Genomic DNA, 21680 nt, shown 5'->3' on the forward strand with positions numbered 1-21680 from the left:
CTGTCCATCAGCGTAGTAAGATGCTATAGAATCACTACATGTCTTCTCTGTGTTGCACAGCGCTTCTCATGCCCCCTCCCACATTATACATGCTAATCGTAATGCCCCCTTTCTTTTTTCCTGCTCTTATCCCTCCCTTCCCACCCATCCTCCCCAGTCCCTTTCCCTTTGGTAACTGTTAGTCCATTCTTGGGTTCTGTGATTCTGCTGCTGTTTTGTTCTTTCAGTTTTTCTTTGTTCTTATACTCCACATATGAGTGAAATCATTTGGTACTTGTCTTTCTCCACCTGGCTTATTTCACTGAGCATAATACCCTCTAGCTCCATCCATGTTGTTGCAAATGGTAGGATTTGTTTTCTTCTTATGGATGAATAATATTTCACTGTGTATATGTACCACATCTTCTTTACTGTGCACATTTTTTATTGGATTATTTGCTTTTTGTTTCTTGAGGTGTGTGAGCTCTTTATATATTTTGGATGTCAACCCTTTACTGGATCTGTCATTTATGAATATATTCTCCCATACTGTAGGATGTCTTTTTGTTCTACTGATGGTGTACTTTGCTGTACAGAAGCTTTTTAGTTTGATATAGTCCCATTTGTTCATTTTTGCTTTTGTTTCCCTTGCCTGGGGAGATATGTTCATAAAGAAGTTGCTCATATTTATGTCCAAGAGATTTTTGCCTATATTTTTTTCTAAGAGTTTTATGGTTTCATGACTTACATTCAGGTATTTGATCCATTTTGAGTTTACTTTTGTGTACGGGGTTAGACAATAATCCAGTTTCATTCTCTTACATGTAGCTGTCCAGTTTTCCCAACACCAGCTGTTCAAGAGGCTGTCATTTCCCCATTGTATATCCATGGCTCCTTTATCATATATTAATTGACCATATATGGTTGGGTTTATATCTGGACTCTAGTCTGTTCCACTGTCTATGGCTCTGTTCTTGTGCCAGTACCAAATTGTCTTGATTACTGTGGCTTTGTAGTAGAGCCTGAAGTCAGGGAACATAATACCCCCTGCTTTATTCTTCCTTCTCAGGATTGCTTTGGCTATTCGGGGTCTTTTGTGGTTCCCTATGAATTTTAGAAGTATTTGCTCTAGTTCATTGAAGAATGCTGTAGGTATTTTGATAGTGATTGCATTGAATCTGTAGATTGCTTTAGGCAGGATGGCCATTTTGACAATATAAATTCTTCCTATTCATGAGCATGGGATGTGTTTCCATTTATTGCCATCTTCCTTAATTTCTCTCATGAGTCTCTTGTAGTTTTCAGAGTATAGGTGTTTCACTTCCTTGGTTAGGTTTATTCCTAGGTATTTTATTCTTTTTGGTGCAGTTGTAAATGGAATTGTTTTCCTGATTTCTCTTTCTGTCAGTTCATCGTTAGTGTATAGGAATGCAAGATTTCTGTGTATTAATTTGTATCCCACAACTTTGCTGAATTCAGATATTAGTTCTAGTAGTTTTGGAGTGCATTCTTTAGGGTTTTTTATGTACAATAACATGTCATCCGCAAACAGGGACAGTTTGACTTCTTTCTTGCCAATCTGGATGCCTTTTATTTCTTTGTGTTATCTGATTGTTGTGGCTAGGACCTCCAGAACTACACTGAATAAAAGTGGGGAGAGTGGGCATCCTTGTCTTGTTCCCAATCTTAAAGGAAAAGCTTTCAGCTTCTCACTGTTAAGTATAATGTTGGCTGTGGGTTTGTCATATATGGCCTTTATTATGTTGAGGTGCTTGCCCTCTATACCCATTTTGTTGAGTTTTTATCATGAATGGGTGTTGAATTTTGTCAAATGCCTTTTCAGCATCTATGGAGATGATCATGTGTTTTTTGTCCTTCTTTTTGTTGATGTAGTGGATGATATTGATGGACTTTCAAATGCTGTACCATCCTTGCATCCCTGGGATGAATCCCACTTGATCATGATGGGTGATTTTTTTATGTATTTTTGAATTTGGTTTGCTAATATTTTGTTGAGTATTTTTGCATCTATGTTCATCAGGGATATTGGTCTGTAATTTTCTTTTTTGTGTGGAGTCTTTGCCTGGTCTTGGTATATGAGTGATGTTGGCCTCATAGAATGAGTTTGGGAGTATTCCCTCCTCTTCTACTTTTTGGAAAACTTTAAGGAGGATGGGTATTAGGTCTTCACTAAATGTTTGATAAAATTCAGCAGTGAAACCATCTGGTCCAGGAGTTTTGTTCTTAGGTAGTTTTTTGATTACCAATTCAATTTCTTTGCTGGTAATTGGTCTATTCAGATTTTGTATTTCTTCCTGGGTCCACTTTGGAAGGTTGTATTTTTCTAGAAAGTTGTCCATTTCTTCTAGGTTATCCAGTTTGTTACCATATAATTTTTCATAGTATTCTCTCATAATTCTTTGTATTTCTGTGGTGTCTGTGGTGATTTTTCCTTTCTCATTTCTGATTCTGTTTATGTGTGTAGACTCTTTTTTTCTTGATTAGTCTGGCTAGGGATTTATCTATTTTGTTTGTTTTCTCGAAAAACCAGCTCCTGCTTTCATTGATTCTTTCTATTGTTTTATTCTTCTCAATTTTATTTATTTCTGCTTTAATCTTTATTATGTCCCTCCTTCTACTGACTTTGGGCCACATTTGTTCTTCTTTTTCTAGTTTCATTAATTGTGAGTTTAGACTGTTCATTTGGGATTGTTCTTCTTTCCTGAGGCAGGCCTGTATTGCAATATATTTCCCTCTTAGTATGGCCTTCGCTGCGTCCCACAGATTTTGTGTTGTTGAATTATTGTTGTCATTTGTCTCCATATATTGCTTGATATCTGTTTTTATTTGGTCATTGATACATTGATTATTTAGGAGCATGTTATTAAGCCTCCATGTGTTTGTACGCTTTTTCATTTTCTTTATGTAATTTATTTCTAGTTTCATACCTTTGTGATCTGAGAAGCTGGTTGTTAACAATTTCAATCTTTTTGAATTTACTGAGGCTCTTTTTGTGGCCTAGTATTGGTCTATTCTGGAAAATGTTCCATGTGCACTTGAGAAGAATGTGTATCCTGTTGCTTTTGGATGGAGTGTTCTGTAGATGTCTGTTAGGTCCATCTGTTCTAATACATTGTTCAGTGCCTCTGTCTCTTTACTTATTTTCTGTCCTTTGGAGTAAGTGGTGTATTGAAGTCTCCTAAAATGAATGCACTGCATTCTATTTCCCCCTTTAATTGTGTTAGTATTTGTTTCACATATGTAGGTGATCCTGTGTTGGGTCATTAGATATTTATAATTGTTATATCCTCTTGTTGGACTGAACCCTTTATCATTATGTAATGTCCTTTGTCTCTTGTGACTTTCTTTGTTTTGAAGTCTATTTTGTGTGATACAAGTATTGCAACTCCTGCTTTTTTCTTCGTGTTGGTTGCATGAAATATCTTTTTCCATCTCTTTACTTTCAGTCTGTGTATGTCTTTGGGTTTGAAGTGAGTCTCTTATAGGCAGCATATAGACGGGTCTTGTTTTTTAATCCATTTAGTGATTCCATGTGTTTTGATTGGTGCATTCAGACCATTTACATTTAGGGTGGTTATTGATAGGTATGTACTTAGAGTTGTGGTTACCAAAGGTCCAAGGGTAATTCCCTTAGTATCTAAGTCTAATTTAACTCACTTCGTGTGCTATTACAAACACAACCTAAAGGTTCTTGTTTCTTTTTCCCTCCTTTTTCTTCCTCTTCCATTCTTTGTATGTTATGAATCATATTCTGTGCTCTTTGTCTATCCCTTGGGTGACATCTATTTAGCCTTAGGAATACTTCCAACTATAGGAGTCCGTCCAAAATGCACTGGAGAGGTGGTTTGTGGGAGGTAAATTCTCTCAACTTTTTCTTATCTGAAAATTGTTTAATCCCTCCTTCAAATTTAAATGATAGTCTTCCTGGGTAGAGTATTCTTGGTTCAAGGCCCTTCTGTTTCATTGCATTGAATATATCATGCCACCCCCTTCTGGCCTGTAAGGTTTCTGCTGAGAAGTCTGATGATAGCCTGATGGATTTTCCTTTGTAGGTGATCTTTTTTCTCTCTCTGGCTGCTTTTAATACTCTCTCCTTGTTATTGATCTTTGCCATTTTAATTATTATATGTCTTGATGTTGTCTTCCTTGGGTCCCTTGTATTGGGAGATCTGTGCACCTCCATGGCTTGAGAGACTATCTCCTTCCCCAGATTGGGGAAGTTTTCAGTAATTACCTCCTCAATGACACTTTCTCTCCCTTTTTCTCTCCTTCTTCTGGTACCCCTATAATATGAATATTGTTCTGTTTGGATTGGTCACACAGTTCTCTCAATATTCTTTCATTCTAAAATATTCTTTTTCCTCTTTGTGCCTCAAGCTTGTTTGTATTCCTGTTCTCTAATTTCTATTCTATTTACCGTCTCAGAAGTCATTCTTAAACTAGTTTTATTATGATGTCCTGGCATGCCTTTACTTTTCCTTTTCTAAGTCAGCCACTGTGAGAGACTCCCTCTTGGGAGTCAGATGCTGGCTGAGAGGGAAAGGAAAAGGCACGGCAGGCATGGACAGGGCATCTCCTAGTGTCTCCCGGAGGACATGGGCCTGAATGGGGCTGCTCACCTTGACAAGGTGTGGTGCATCCTGTCTGTTGAGTTGGTATTGCGGCAGTTGGTCCCAGTGGACAATCCAAGGGTGTCTGAGCACAAGGGCAGCAGTCAGTCTCTGATGAGGGTCCACATGGAGCATCTTGGATACCAGGTCCTATAAAAGGAGGAATAATAAAAAAACAAGCTTAAACCTTTTTGCTTGTTTTTCTTTAGCACTTGATACTGTTGAAAATTCTTCCTTATCTACTATGACACTATTTTTTCCCCAGGAGAAGACCTTTGGGCTCAAAGCAATTCTACTTGACAATTTGTTTTTTTTTTTAAATGCAAAAACCTGTATCTGTTTTCTTCTCTTTGAGTAACAGTAATTTCAGTGTATTATAGAGGATAAAGGTATATATTTTATGTATCTTTAAGTACTTTGGCTTTTTCTTCCCTCAGACAGTCTAAGTTTTCTGTATTTTTGTAGGTTTATTTCTAAGTAATTTTCAGCTACTTTAGACTTTATTTGTGCTGCCTGTAATACTGAAAAGAAGAACTGTCAAATAATAGATATTTAATTGGAGACCTCTAAATGTCCCCCCCTGCAAGATACAGAGTTCTTTTTATTTTTTTCTACTTCAAAAGCAACTCATGGGCATTATAAAATAATCAGAAATACAGAGGAGCAAATGAACATGAAGAACACCCAGAATTCCATGCTTGCAGAGACAAATGCTTTTGATTCAACCAAATACTTTCTTACGCATGGAACACAGATCCACATAATTGCTATAGTTTTATACTCTCCAAAATAACACACTTGTGATTTATAAAAGCCATCTACCACTTGTTTTACTTTTCATTCAAAATATATCTATTGCATATGCATTAAAGACCAGACATTCTGCTAGGCATGGGTATTGGAGTGAACAAAATAGGAATGAACTCTGACCTCATGAAGTTCTCAGCCCAAGAGTGAGACAAAGAATCAATTACAAAGCAAATAACAAGTTCTGTGAAGGAATGAATAAATATGAGGGGCAGCTAGAGGAACACCATGAGACACCTGACCCGAATAGAGTGGGGTTGCTTAGAGGTGGCTCCTTTAGAGAAATGTGAGCCCTGCAGGATACATGGGCACTGGGTTACAGAAGGGAAGGGAGAAACAGAGCATTTCAGGGATATATAACAGGGTGTGTTTGGAGAAAAAGTCCTCAGATGTACAAGAACATGTCACAATTAATGAAGTGAAAGGTGGGCAAAGTGGCTGTAGCATAAACTGTAAAGCAGAATGTGGCAGTAGATAAAGTCAGAGAGGTGAGAAGGGACCAGATCATGAAGGAAGCCCCTTGTAAGCCATATTAGTAAACTTGGACTTTTTCTGGAGGTGATAAATCATTAGAGGCAAAGGAATGATGTGGTAAGCTTTGTGCTTTAGAGATATTATACTCAGTAAGTGTGGAGGAATGGATTGGAGAGGGCAAGCCTGAAGACTCCAATTTAACACTGGCCAGAGAAGATTGCTTTGGAATGGTATAAGAGATGGAGAAATACAGATGAAACTGCAGTACTTAAGAGAAAGAACCAACAGAACCTGGTGATTGACTAGATACTGGGAACTGGGGAGATGTTATTCCAAGTACTCCTCTGCTATTACATATTTACAGTTCTTACCTCTAGCTATTATGAACAGCTAAGTACTGGAATAAGCTACTCAACAGAGTTAGAAATCAAAAGCAAAACAATTAGGGATCTCCCCTTCCAAATTCTGAAACTGGGCAAACATGCTTCAAATGCATAAAAGGTTGCAAAACTGCCCAGGGGCACAACAAGTCTCTGTTATAATTTTAATCAAATCAGTGTGTTAACCAGGATACTTTTGGCCAAGTTGTTCAGGGACAGTTCTCTGCCTATTGCTACCCTGCAATGGCTACTCTAAGAAAAACCAGTAAGCATTTTTACTAGTATGTATCTTCCTCATCTCCTCTTTGTTTTTCTTATTCTGAAGTGGAAAACTTTGCTCTTATTTTTAAAAGAAAAATTTCCATGAAAAAAGTGAAACTAGAGTAGAGTTGGAAAGCAGTGCTATTCATGGAATGAAGATCTTAACAATGAGAAAGGCTTTTTAAATGGATTTCAAGCAGACACTGTACAACTATACTAATGTTTATTGTGAAAAAGATGAGACCCCTTTCTTCATAATATGGACTAAAATCAGAACATAGTGTAGTTATTCTAGGGAACAAGACCTTTGAAATCAGCTATTTAGTTTGAAGTGCCCACACATACCTTATGTGTACCTATGGACAAGTTCATGCTAAAATTCTGGGCCTTGGTTTCCTTCTTTGAACTGATGAGGATACTACCACCTATTTTGTATTGTTGTTAAGAGGATTAAATGGGAAAATTTAGGTAAAGTGCAGTGTGAGGCACAGAATAGGCACACAAATCATGAAGACTACCATCATTATTATTCATCATGTTTGTCAGTAAGAAGGAGCTTTAGATGTATAGATAATAAAGCCAAACAAATGCCTTCTGGAAAAAGAATCAAAATAATTGGTCCATTTCTGAGCTCAAGTTATTTGGTAACACCACCTCAAAATACTACTTTATAAACAAAGTTCTAACTGATATTATTTCTTCTCACCAGGGATTATGGAAAATTATTTTCTCAAAAGCTGATTATTAGGAAGCCATACTTACCTTTGCTGTGTCTGAAACAGAATTCCAGTAACCACCACTGAGTGAGAATTTTCCACTGCCTATCCGTGCCAATATTTCCTCTGGTGTATCATCAGGGCCATTTGCAAATGGAGTGTAACTGATTTATAATAAAATCAAAATGTTACTCAATACAATTTCTTTTTTGGTTGGTAATCTAAGTTTGAGTGTGCAAAAGTACTCTGAGTAATTAAATTACAACTTTATTGAAATCTATTAAAGTGAAAAATATCAACAACATGAAGTTCCAAAAAGCACCAGGTCAAGTGTTAGCTATGAAATATTAAAAAGATTTACTATACAATAATATAAATATCTTAAGAATTGGCACATTATAGAATAAAATACTTAAAATAGTGTATGTTTAAGACATAACAAGAGTACAAAAAAGCATGGAAAAAATCAGTTTAAGACCTCAAGACATAAGTGAATAGTACATTGTAGAAAATCAGTAATGATATAGCTATAAATGTGGTATACACACACACACACAAAGTTATATTATTAGATAACATGAGAAAACATGGAAAGACATTACAACAGAGATTTAAAAAATAAATCTAGATATTTTATACAAAATATTGATGAATAAATGCTTACAACATATAGTACACACTCACCCAGTAAGCATTGTATAGAGGAGGACACCAAGACTCCATATATCACAAGCAGCATCATAGCCTTGTCGTTTTAAAACCTATAAAAAAGTAAAAATTAGTCTTAATACACAACTGTTTATTAAATAGATGTGGATAGGTTGTAAACTAAACTATATACTTTTTAAAAAATCAGTGCATATAAGAAAAGCCTCAATATAACATGATTAACAAACAAGGTGATATATTAATCCTATTCTAGAATCTGCTATTACTAATAATTCATATATATGACATTTAAATGTTGATATTCAAATTGACATTTATTGAGTGCTACTGTGGGACACAGAAACCTATGAAATAAATGGAAAATTTCTTATTTAAATGAGTTTATATTTTGTATGGGGCTGCAGAAATGGTTACAAAAAACAATACTTTTAAGAACATATAAAACTTATTTATTTATTCAGGTACATACAATAAAATGCACACATCTTAGTGTATAGCTCCATGAATTTTGACATGTGTATATACTCCTATAACCATCACCCAGATCAAGGTATCAAACATTTTCAATTAATTTTTCCCCCTTCACCTATTTCACCCATCCTGTCACCCCCACCTTTGCTATGGCAACCAGTCTGTTCTCTGAGAACACATACAATTTAGTACTAATGACATAGTGCAAAATTGTGTGTGTGTATACATAATTTGATTCATTCAAGCATTTATTTAATAATCACCAATGATTATCAGGAATGAACTATGACAAATATAAAACAACTCTAGTTTCCTTAAGAAAACCAGAATCTGGCAGAGGAAACAAGACATTTATATAGTTATCAAATCAACATGGTTAAGTATTAGAACAAAATTATCTCTAAAGCGCTATGGGTATAAAGATGAGGAAGTAATTTATTTTAGATACAGGGAGAGAGGGAAGGTGAGGGTCTGCTGGTACTGAGCCTATAAGTAAGAATTCAAAAGGCAAAAGGAGGAGGTGTGGGAGGGCAGAGTACACTCAAAGGGCAGAGGCAAGGGAGCAGAGCAAGCTTAGCAACAGGCAAGGAGTTCAGTGTGGCCAGATCTCCACATAGGGGATATAGAAAGATTGAAGGGCTTTTACAAAAACCTTATTAAGTAATTTCAATTTTTTTCCTGTAGGCAATCAGATGTCACTAACAGGGAATTAAAATGAGTAGATGTGTATACTAGAAAGATAACTCTTTCTAGAGGAAATGCTGGCAAGAAGACAGACTGGAGAGAAGGCCACCTGACAGGAGGCAATTTGTAGCAAACTAAGTGAAAGGTTATGAGGCTCTTCACTGAGGCAGGACATGAAGAGGAAAAGACATAAGGATAAAACAGGAAGGACTTAGTAGAGATTGGATGTATAGAGTAAGGGAAAATGGGTCTAAAATATTTATGAATCTGAATGGAAAGGGTTAGGCAGCAGACTGGATGTGGAAAAATGACAGAAAAGAAGGATTTTAGGAGAACTTCAAAATTTTAACTTGGAGGACTAAATAGCAATTAGGAGACAGAGTTAAAAGGTCAAGTCTAGGGGAGGAAAAAAGATGGCGGCATGAGAAGTGAGGCAGAAATCTACTCCCAAAACCACATATAATATGAAAATACAGCAAATACAGCTATTACTAAAAGAGTAACCAGAAATAAGATTGCTGAAGCCAGTCTACATCTGCGAAAAGAAAACATCTCACAGAAAAGGGTAAAGTAATAAAACTGTGACCTGGCAGGACCCAAGCACTGCCCCTACCCCAGTTCACCGACAGGAGGAAGAGAATCGGAGCAGGCAGGGAATATAAGCCCAGGACTCCTAAATATCCAGCCCTAGAAATCTACTCTGGGAGCACAAACACACATTGCATGGTGCTCTGGAGATTAGAAGGGTGCAAACTGAAGTCAGAGACTGAGACTGCGAAAAGGTTCCCACAAACAGCTGCCCTGGGACAAAAGAAAGGTGAGCACTTTGAAAGACTTCCCAACAGGGAGAGGGCTGCTAAAGGGGCAAGGATTCAGGAGAAGGAATAGGTGGACAAAATCATCCTGATACACTCAGAACAGCAGGTTGGGAACTTTCAGGACCTTCAGGCACTCAATCTCCCTGGCTGGCACTGCAGCCCCAAGGCCCCCCACTGCAATAAGTAGCATGCTGCTTTTTCGTCCATGACGGTACCTGTGTGCAAACCCACTGCCCCTGCCATTGCTCCAGGCCAGCCCTGCCTACAGCAACTACACAGCTTAACAGAGAGGCTTCCCCCTGTGCGCAGCTCACTGGCCCTGACAGCGGAGGCAGGCACTGTGGCCAGGAAGCAGGAAAGGGCTTTGTCCTCCCAGCAGGCATACAGGTTACTCGACTGTGACCCCCACCATTGCTCCAGGCCAGCCAGAGGCCAGCTCCACCTAGGGCAGCTTAGGGCCTTAACGCAGAGCCTGCTCCCTGCGCGCAGCTCAATGGCCCTGACAGCAAAGGCAGACACTGCAGCAGGAAAGCAGGAAAGGGCTTGCTCCTTAGGGTAGGCACAGGCACTGCTTTCCTGTGACCACTGCCATTGCTCCAGGTACTGGGAAGCTCTGAAGAGGAGAGCTTCTGGGAACTAGAGGGCACCGCCTACACAAACCTAATATTTCTCACTATCCAATCGGATTATGAAATGGCAGAAGAACCTTGTTCAATCCAAAATCCCTCAAACATCATAAAGAGGGCTCAATGAGACTGAAATCACCAATCTTCCTGAAAAAGAATTCAAAATAAAACTCATAGGCTTATTACTGGAGCTCCAGAAAAATATTCAAGAGCTAAGGGATGAATTCGGGAGGAAGACAGATACCTTAAAAAATACAGTAGCTGAAATGAAACATACAATGGAGGGATTTAAAAGCAGATTAGATGAGGTAGAGGAGATGGTAAATGGAATAGAAATTAGAGAACAGGAATACAAAGAAGCTGATGCCGAGAGAGAAAAAAGGATCTCTAGGAATGAAAGACTATTAGGAGAACTGTGCAAACAATCCAAATGGAATAATATTTGTATTATAGGGGTACCAAAAGAAAAAGAGAGAGGAAAAAGGGATTGAAAGTGTCTTTGAAGAAATAATTGGTGAAAACTTCCCCAATCTGGGGAAGGAAATAGCCCCTCAGGCCATGGAAGTGCACACATCTCCCTATACAAGGGACCCAACGAAGACAACACCAAGACATATAATAATTAAAATAGCAAAGATCAAGAACAAAGAGAGAGTACTTTTAATACTCCAGAGAGAGAAAAAAGATCACCTACAAAGGAAAATCCATCAGGCTATCATCAGACTTCTCAGTGGAAACCTTACAGGCCAGAAGGGAGTAGCATGATATATTCAATGCAATGAAACAGAAGGGCCTTGAACCAAGAACACTCTACCCAGGAAGATTATCATTTAAATTTGAAAGAGGGATTAAACAATTTCAAGTTAAGCAAAAGTTGAGGGAATTTACCTCCCACAAATCATCTCTACAGTGTATTTTAAAGGGACTGCTCTAGATGTAAGTGCTCCTAAGGCTAAATAGCTGTCACCAGAGAAAATAAAACCACAGTAGAGGAAGTAGACCAATTAATTATTGACCAAATGTAAAATTAAATCAGCTACCCACAAAGTCAGTCAACGGATACACAAAGAGCACAGAATATGACACACAACATATAAAGAGTGGAGGAGGAAGAAAAAGAAGGGAGAGAAGAAAGAATCTTCAGATTGTGTTTATAATAGCATAATAAATGAGTTAAGTCGGACTGTTAGATAGTAAAGAAGCTGTCTTTGAACCTTTGGTAACCACGAATCCAAAGCCTGCAATGGCAATAAGTACATATCTATTGATAGTCACCCTAAATATAAATGGATTGAATGCACCAATCAAAAGAAATAGTTACAGGATGGATAAAAAAGTAAGGCCCATCTATATGCTACTGACAAGAGACTCACTCCAAATGCAAAGACATACAAAGACTAAAATTGAAGGGATGGAAAAAGGTATGTCATGCAAACAATGGGGAGAAAAGCAGGAGTTGCAATACTTATATCAGATAAAATAGACTTCAAAACAAAGAAAGTAACAAGAGACAAAGAAGAACATTACATAACGACAAAGGGGTCAGTCCAACAAGAGGATATAACTATTATAAACATCTATGCACCCAACACAGGAACACATAATTACGTGAAACAAATACTAACAGAATTAAAGGGGGAAACAGAATTCAATGCATTCACTTTAGGAAACTTCAACACACCACTCACTCCAAAGGACAGATCAACCAGACAGAAAATAAGTAAGGACACAGAGGCACTGAACAACACATTAGAACAGATGGACCTAACAGATATCTACAGAAAGCTCCACCTAAAAATAAAAGCAACAGGATACACATCCTTCTCAAGTGCACATGGAACATTTTCCAGAATAGATTACATACTAGGCCACAAAAAAGAGCCTCAGCAAATTCAAAAGACTGAAATTGTATCAACCAACTTCTCATATCACAAAGGTATGAAACTAGAAATAAACTGTACAAAGAAAACAAAAACTCTCACAAACCCATGGAGGCTTAACAACATGCTTCTAAAAAATCAATGGATTAATGACCAAATTAAAACAGACATCAAGCAATTATGGAGACATATGAAAATAACAGCTCAACACACCAATTTCTGTGGGATGCAGCAAAGGAAGTCCTAAGAGGAAAGTATATAGCAATTCAGCCTATTTAAAGAAGGAAGTACAATTCCAAATGAACAGTCTAAATTCACAATTAATGAAACTGGAAAAGAAGAAAAAAACAAGGCCCAAACTCAGTAGAAGGAGGGACATGATAAAGATCAGAGAAGAAATAAATAAAACAACACAAAGAACAAATGAAACCAACAGTTGGTTCTTTAACAAAATAAACAAAATAAATAACCCCCTAGCCAGACTTATCAAGAAAAAAAGAGAGCCTACAAACATAAACAGAATCAGAAATGAGAAAGGAAAAAAATCACTATGGACACCACAGAAATACAAAGAATTATTAGAGAATACTATAAAAAATTACATGGTAACAAACTGAATAACCTAGAAGAAATGGGCAACTTTCTAGAAAAATATAACCTTCCAAGGCTGACCCAGGAAGAAAGAGAAAATCTGAAGAGACCAATTACCAGCAAAGAAATTGAACCAGTAATAAAAAAACTACCCAAGAACAAAATATCTGGACCAGATGGCTTCACCATTGAATTTTATCAGACATTTAGAGAAGACACAATACCCATCCTTCTCAAAGTTTTCCAAGAAGCAGAAGAGGAGGGAATACTTCCAAACTCATTCTATGAAACCAGCATTAGTCTAATACCAAAACCAGGCAAAGACACCACAAAAAAAGAGAGTTATAGACCAATATCCCTGTTGAACATACATGCAAAAATACTCAACAAAATATTAGCAAACCGATTTAAAAAATACATCAAAAAGATCATACATCATGATCAAGTGGGATTCACTCCAGGGATGCAAGGATTGTAGAACATTTGAAAATCCATCAACATCATCCACTACATCAATAAAAAGGACAAAAATCACATGATCATGTCCATAGATGCTGAAAAAGCGTTTGACAAAATTCAACACCCATTCATGATAAAAACTCTTAGCAAAATGGGTAGAGAGGGCAAGTACCTCAACATAATAAAGGCCACATACGACAAACCCACAGCTACCATCATACTTAACAGCGAAAAGCTGAAAGCTTTTCACCTAAGATCGGAACAAGACAGGGATGTCCACTCTCCCCACTTTTATTCAACATAGTACTGGAGGTCCTAGCCACGGCAATCAGACAACACAAAGAAATACAAGGCATCCAGACTGGTAAGGAAGAAGTTAAACTGACAGTGTTTAACTTGATGACATGATAACTATACCTAAAAAAACCCTAAAGAACCCACCCCAAACTACTAGAACTAATGTCTGAGTTCAGCAAATGCAGGATACAAAGTTACAACACAGAAATCTGTTGCATTGCTATATACTAGCAATGAATTAGTAGAAAGAAAAATCAGGAAAGCAATTCCATTCACACTAACATCAAAAAGAATAAAATACCTAGGAATAAACTTAACCAAGGAGGTGAAAAACCTATACCTGAAAACTACAAGACACCCTTGAGAGAAATTAAAGAGGACACTAAAACAAATGGAAACTCATCCCATGCTCCTGGCTAAGAAGAATTAATACTGTCAAAATGGCTGTCCTGCCTAAAGCAATCTACAGATTCAATGCTCTTTCAAAATACCCACGGCATTCTTCAACTAACTGAAATAAATAGTTCTAAAATTCGTATGGAACCACAAAAGATCCCAAATAGCCAAAACAATCCTTAGAAGGAAGAATAAAGTGGGGGGGGATTATGCTCCCCAACTTCAAGATCTACTACAAAGCCACAGCAATCAAGACAATTTGGTACTGGCACAAGAACAGACCCACAGATCTGTGGAACAGAACAGAGTCCAGATATTAATTCAAAAAAGGAGGACAATAAGCTAGTTTCCATTTAATTTCATGCACTGATAAGCACCAAAGTGTTAGTGATAATAGACAGCTACAGATGTGTTAATATGCAGAAAAACATAAGTCAGGGCAGGGAAAGGATAATGGCAGTAGTGGACTGATGACAGTATAAAGTATAGAAGAAAAAGGGCTGGTATTTTATTCTAATTATTTGTTCTGTTAAGTCTTCAATTAAATAACTATTATTCTGTATCAAATACAGCAAATGAGTTTTTAAATATGCTGAAATACTGCAAGCAAACTCTTTCACAATTACCTCTGGTGCAACAAAATTTGCAGTATAACAAGGAGTCATGAGAAGACCGTTTTCGGCTCTTAGCTGTTTGGCAAAGCCAAAATCACAAATTCGAATCGATTCTGGATTGCCAGATTCATCCACATAAAGAATGTTGCTAGGTTTCAAGTCTCTGTGAACCACCTAATTGGAATACAAATTAAAGAGGTACATTAACAATACATTTCCATTATGGCAAATTCTTTATTCACAAACTGTCAGGCAATGTCCTTAACAAGACGATGAGTGCTGATGTTTAAATTACCTCAACAGGATAAAATGCTAATAATGTAGGTATAACTCTCTACCGCAGAACTGAGGCAAGGAGTGGAGGAAGAAAGAATAGCATTTACTTTTCTGCTCTTTGTCCAACTGAGTTAGTGGGTTAATAAGAAATGCCAATAGCAATAATATCTGTCTCCAGGTTACTCATTCATTCAACCTTTACTGAGTGCCTATCATGTACCAGGGTATTACATAAGGAGCTCCAGACACATGGTGAGCAAGACCCATAAGATCCTTGCCTTTACATGCTAGAAGCCTACACAGCACTGGGGGACGCAGAGAATAATCAGGTGAGAGATGGGGACATAACTAGGGAGGTTAGGGAGGGTTTCCAGAAGAGGTACCATCCGATGCAAGACCTGAAGAACACAATGAATTAGGCAGAATAGAGGGGGGCGGTCATTCTTAGTAGGTGGAATGGCACATTAGAATGGATATACACAACAAACATGCTGACAGACTCAATGGAACAGGCATGGGGTTTAGGAATAAAAAGGAAAAAAAATCCAGATTTTAAGTATTGCTTATTTGATATCCAAGTGACAATGTCACATATACAAAAAGATACTGTTCCTTTAGAGTTCTGTATTATTTTCCCCCTTCAATCACCTACTTGAATATTTCTTTTATCATAAGCTTGACACTCCTTATTAGACTTAAGTGTTTCTTCTATCAACAAATTCTCAGTTTATATTCCAATCAGTCATCTCAGTTTTAGTTCCTAACATCTAGAACTTTACTTCTTCATACCATTTGAATTAACTAATTACTTCCTGAGGCATTAGGAAAATAACTTAGATGACTTATTTTGCAAGTCACTGCAAAGTCACAAATTCTTCAGTGAATACTGAATTCCATTAATTTTTAGCTATAGTATTAGCTGAATCTTGACCAGCTAGAAGTCAAGAAGTTCTGGAATGACATTTACTCTTCACTCTTCTTTCCTCCCTCCCTCCCTTCATTTTCTCTTTACCTCCTTTCCTTCCCAGACCTCTCTTCTTTTAAAAGTATGATTTTTTGCCATTTACTAAAAACTCGTATGCAGGAAGAAATAAGGAAAGCATCCACCAGTCAGAAGCCAGGTGATTATTTCGCCTCATTCATTTGAAGGATTTCCTTTTTTAAGTGAATACAACCATAATTCTCCGGCTCTTCTTCTAAACTTGAGATGGGCCCAGTTCTCAAAGAGTACACAGTGGACTTGCAAAAATGGCTCTGCTTCTAGGTCAGATGGCCCTGCTCACATTTTCTTGGGAAGCATAAGAATTAAATATGAACAAACAGATTTCAAAGTAGCATTTCAAGCTCAATGGGAGAAGTTTACATAGAGGAAGAACAGTAGTAGGAAAATTAAGCTAATAGTAGTTACTTTCCAATAATGCATAAAGTAACTTCTATCTTTGTAACTTTAGCTCAAACATTAAGAAAGAAAAGTTAATAAAAAAGGTATTTGTGTGTGTGTATATATGTATATACAAAATGCTAAAAAACTTACCCCTTGTGCATGAAGATATTCAACAGTTTTGGTTATAGTAAACAGAACAGCACTGGCTTCTCGTTCAGAGAAAAATTTCTGTCTAAGAATTTTATCCAGCAATTCACCCCCTTTCATAAGTTCTGTCACTACATACACATATTTTCCATCATCATATACCTGTAAAATTCAACACCACAACACCACAATGTAAAAAATTATCTGAAGGTTTATGTGTGCTCAGAACAAAGCTTAGTATGTTAGAGTGAAATTAAAACTCATTTTATATTCAAGGAATTTTATCACAACCAATGGAGGATATAAAATTTGCAAAGTTTTACAAACGTAGTATTAAAATAGGAATAGATGAAACTGAATGTCAGAATAACAACCTGTAATTTCCTTCTCTGAAACTTAATTCATGGCAATCAAAATCACTCTGGGCATTGTATATGAAAGGGCACTAAACTTTTGCTGTTAGAAACCTTCCTATGTATTGATAATGACAGGGATTGGTACAAAGACACATTTTTGTGATTTTCTAGGAACCTCTGCAACTGCAGATCTTCTATGTTTATATACACAGTACAATGAATTATTCTGGTTTTGATTAAGCTGAAAGCCAAGTTGTGACAAGAATTAAGTAGGGAGATTAAGTAGCAAAGAGAAATTCCATCCAACCACCCAGAAGCATACTAGTTTATTCCTAATGTACAAATATAAAGCTCCCTGTAATTGTGGATTTTACTTCAGGCAATCCTGAACTGAAATGACCCCTTTCGGTCCCTTTTATTCCCCTTTCACCATGAAGTCACTGAATACCTTTACTTAGTTCCATAAGATGTACCATGTGCTGGGGCCCCAAATATGGAGAAGACAAGGTATCTGGTCTCAAAATTTTCTGTAGAAGACAGTTTAGGGAGCCTATGGACTGTGAGACTGGTCAACCCCAAAGAGTAGGGAGAAACAGAAATAGAAATTAGAATTTAAAAATGATGGGGACTCTGTAATAAAAGTGGGGAAATTTTTAGAGACTTTGGAATTTGAAATGAAGGAAAGAGCAAAGATATAAAAAATAGTGACAGCTTACGGAGTTTTCAATGCAAGGGTGAGTGAAAGTGTTTTGTACACTTTCTTTTTAATTTACTTGGTTGAATTTGTGGAGGTTATATTAGAGTCTCTTAACTTTAAAAAGCTTCACGTTTTAGTGGGACTAGGTTAACAATCCCTTTCTAAAAATGAGCAGTGATAAATTAATCTGAGGAAACTGGAGTTTTGATTAGGAAGAAGGGAAGGTAAATATTGGAATTCACAAAATCTAGAGGTGCAAGGTAAAGGTACCTTAGAAGTCCTCTGGCTTAGTTGCCATGTGACATAGCCAGTCTACAACACCCAGATATGGCCTTTGAGTCTGTGTAAAGCACCATCAGGAAGTGGACTTAGTATTGACTGGAGACTTCACACCCTTTGCCAACAGCTCTGCTATGGTAAAGGCCATAGGCAGCAGGGAAAGGATACCTCACTGGTCCAGGGTGTGGTGACAGGCAAGGCAGGCTTCCTGGAAGAAGTAATGCCTTAGCAAAGTCTTGGGTGTGTGGTAGTTAACAAGGCAAAGAAGGGAAGTGGTACTCTCAACTGAGGGAACCATAAATTTAGACAGAGCAGCATGAGAAAATGAGGCATGTTAAAAATTTATATATACTGGACCGTGGCTGGAGCATGGGGTGTGTGAGGGAGCGTGAAGGCAGGCAGGGACTAGAGGTGATGCAGGAGGAGGGGTATGAACTGCAGTCGGCGAGGTAATAACATGGTCAGACCTGAGTGCTGGCTCTCTGGAAGTACTGTAGAAGACAGTTTAGGGAGCCTATGGACTGTGAGACTGGTCAATCCCAAATATCAATACACAAATGTTCCAGTAAATATAAATATTAAATATTTGCAATAATGGCAGCAACACTTTTCATCTTGAAGTAGAAAAATCAACTATATAAACCTATTTTTCCTTATAACTGGAATTATATTATATATGTTGTCCTCTAATCTTTTTACTTACTATACTGAGTTCTTTGTATATTACATAATATTTGAAAACATTCCAAAAGTTAGACAAATGATCCAAATGATGTGAGTTAAAGAATCTACTTACATCCTTTAGAGTAATAATATTTGGATGCTGTCCATAGCGAAGAAGAATTTCAATTTCTTCTGTTGGGTCTCTCTTGCTTTTATCAATGATCTAAAAGGCAAATATTTAATTTATCACAAAACTCATGAATTATGCAGTAATAGATCTTAAGTACTTACAGCTACAGACCTTAGGTATTATCTTATGTAAACACTGTATATATAAGCAATTTATCAATCAGTTTTATTCACTTACCTGACTAGACTCTGTAATCAAGATTGAAAGACAGTCTTGATATAGAAGGTAAGATTGGCAAGTAAATTCTATGCATGAGTAACGTTCCTACCAGGGCTCTCCAGTTTAAGTTTGCAGTTAAGTTTAGGACATAACTGAAAACTCAAAAGTCTCAAGGAAAGTATCAAGAACACAGTTAACATTATCTTTCTTCCACCCTTGAACATTTTAAAACTTTGGGAACTCAGTCAACTTCTAGCCCGTATCAGTACAGATAATTATGAGCAAGATATATCTATAATACCACCATTAGTATCTGTTTATTGAATTAACTTTACTTCCTTCAATAAAATGCTTCAATGGAATATCCCATTAGTTGTAAGCTACTTACAAAAAGTTAATTAAACAGAATAAGCTTATTTTTTTTGAAGGCAGACAGAAGGAAACTAAGCAGAAAACCACAACTAGAATTTTACTTGGCTAGAATTGTTTAATTATTATGATAAAGCCCTTTAAAACACTAAAGTAGCTTTCTGACCCCTTTTTTTTGGTATCATTAATGTACAATTACTTCAACATTATGGTTACTAGACTCCCCCCATTATCAAGTCTCTACCACATACCCCATTACAGTCACTGTCCATCAGTGTAGTAAGATGATATAGAATCATTACTTGTCTTCTCTGTATATACTGCCTTTCACATGTCCCTCCACCTACACTGTGTGTGCTAATCGTAATGCCCCATTTTCCCCATTATCCCTCCCTTCCCACCCATGCTCCCCAGTCCCTTTCAACTTGGTAACTGTTACTCCATTCCTGGGTTCTGTGAGTCTGCTGCTGTTTTGTTCCTTCAGTTTCTGCTTTGTTCTTATACTCCACAGATAAGTGAAATCATTTGATACTTGTCTTTCTCCACCTGGCTTATTTCACTGAGCATAATACCCTCTAGCTCCATCCATGTTGTTGCAAATGGTAGGATTTGTTTTCTTCTTGTGGCTGAGTAATATTCCATTGTGTATATGTACCACATCTTCTTTACCCATTCATCTACTGATGGACACTTAGGTTGCTTCCATTTCTTGGCTATTGTAAATAGTGCTGCGATAAACATAGGGGTGCATCTGTCTTTTTCAAACTGGGCTACTGTATTCTTAGGGTAAATTCCCAGAAGTGGAATTCCTGGCTCAAATGGTATTTCTATTTTGAGCTTTTTGAGAAACCTCCATACTGCTTTCCACAATGGTTGAACTAATTTACATTCCCACCAGCAGTGTAGGAGGGTTCCCCTTTCTCCACATCCTTGCCAACATTTGCTGTTGTTTGTCTTCTGGATGTTGGCCATCCTAACTGGAGTGAGGTGATATCTCACTGTGGTTTTAATTTGCATTTCTCTGATGATTAGCAATGTGGAGCATCTTGTCATGTGCCTGTTGGCCATCTGAATTTCTTCTTTGGAGAAGTGTCTATTCAGCTCCTCTGCCCTTTTCTTTTTTTGGTATCATTAATCTACAATTACATGAAGAACATTATGTTGTTTACTAGACACCCATCACCAAGTCCCCCCCCCCACATACCCCATGACAGTCTCTATCCATCAGCATAGTAAGATCCTATAGAGTCACTACTTTTCTTCTCTGTGTTGTACTGCCCTCCCTGTGCCCCCCCCCATTATACATGCTAATCATAATGCCCCCTTTCTTTCCCACCCCTCCTTATCCCTCCCTTCCCACCCACCCTCCCCAGTCCCTTTCCCTTTGATAACTGTTAGTCCATTCTTGGGTTCTGTGAGTCTGCTGCTGTTTTGTTCCTTCAGTTTCTGCTTTGTTCTTATACTCCACAGATAAGTGAAATCATTTGATACTTGTCTTTCTCTGCCTGGCTTATTTCACTGAGCATAATACCCTCTAGCTCCATCTATGTTGTTGCAAATGGTAGGATTTGTTTTCTTCTTATGGCTGAGTAATATTCCATTGTGTATATGTACCACATCTTCTTTATCCATTCATCTACTGATGGACACTTAGGTTGCTTCCATTTCTTGGCTATTGTAAATAGTGCTGTGATAAACATAGGGGTGGCATCTGTCTATTTGAAACTGCATTCTTAGGGTAAATTCCTAGAAGTGGAATTCCTGGGTCAAATGGTATTTCTATTTTGAGTTTTTTGAGGAACCTCAATACTGCTTTCCACAGTGGTTGAACTAGTTTACATTCCCACCAGCAGTGTAGGAGGGTCCCTCTTTCTCCACATCCTTGTCAACATTTGTTGTTGTTTGTCTTTTGGATGTTGGCCATTCTAACTGGAGTGAGGTGATATCTCATTGTGGTTTTAATTTGCATTTCTCTGATGATTAGCAATGTGGAGCATCTTCTCATGTGCCTGTTGGCCATCTGAATTTCTTCTTTGGAGAAGTGTATGTTCATCTCCTCTGCCCATATTTTAGTTGGCTTATTTGCTTTTTGTTTGTTGAGGTGCGTGAGCTCTTTATATAATTTGGATGTCAACCCCTTATCAGATATGTCATTTATGAATACATTCTCCCATACTGTAGAATGCCTTTTTGCTCTACTGATGGTGTCCTTTGCTGTACAGAAGCTTTTTAGTTTGATATAGTCCCATTTGTTCATTTTTGCTTTTGTTTCCCTTGCCTGGGGAGATATGTTCATAAAGAAGTTGCTCATGGTTATGTCCAAGAGATTTTTGCCTATATTTTTTTCTAAGAGTTTTACGGTTTCATGACTTACATTCAGGTATTTGATCCATTTTGAGTTTACTTT

General features: G+C 37.4%; 1 protein-coding gene across 5 annotated transcripts in view; it reads right to left on the reverse strand.

Moving 5' to 3' along the window:
* Nucleotides 1-21680, reverse strand: part of RPS6KA3 (ribosomal protein S6 kinase A3) — a 123038-nt gene that overhangs the window by 6882 nt on the left and 94476 nt on the right. For all 5 annotated transcript variants that reach the window (XM_057495925.1, XM_036912838.2, XM_057495923.1 and 2 more), the window contains 6 exons: nucleotides 18689-18778; nucleotides 16564-16722; nucleotides 14766-14927; nucleotides 7933-8009; nucleotides 7295-7412; nucleotides 4620-4760 (listed from right to left, as the gene is read on the reverse strand). In XM_057495925.1, the coding sequence (XP_057351908.1) occupies nucleotides 4620-4760; nucleotides 7295-7412; nucleotides 7933-8009; nucleotides 14766-14927; nucleotides 16564-16722; nucleotides 18689-18778 (747 nt within the window). The remainder of the gene's footprint in view (nucleotides 1-4619; nucleotides 4761-7294; nucleotides 7413-7932; nucleotides 8010-14765; nucleotides 14928-16563; nucleotides 16723-18688; nucleotides 18779-21680) is intronic.

Source organism: Manis pentadactyla, chromosome X (genome assembly GCF_030020395.1).
Source record: "Manis pentadactyla isolate mManPen7 chromosome X, mManPen7.hap1, whole genome shotgun sequence".
Classification (NCBI taxonomy): domain Eukaryota; kingdom Metazoa; phylum Chordata; class Mammalia; order Pholidota; family Manidae; genus Manis; species Manis pentadactyla.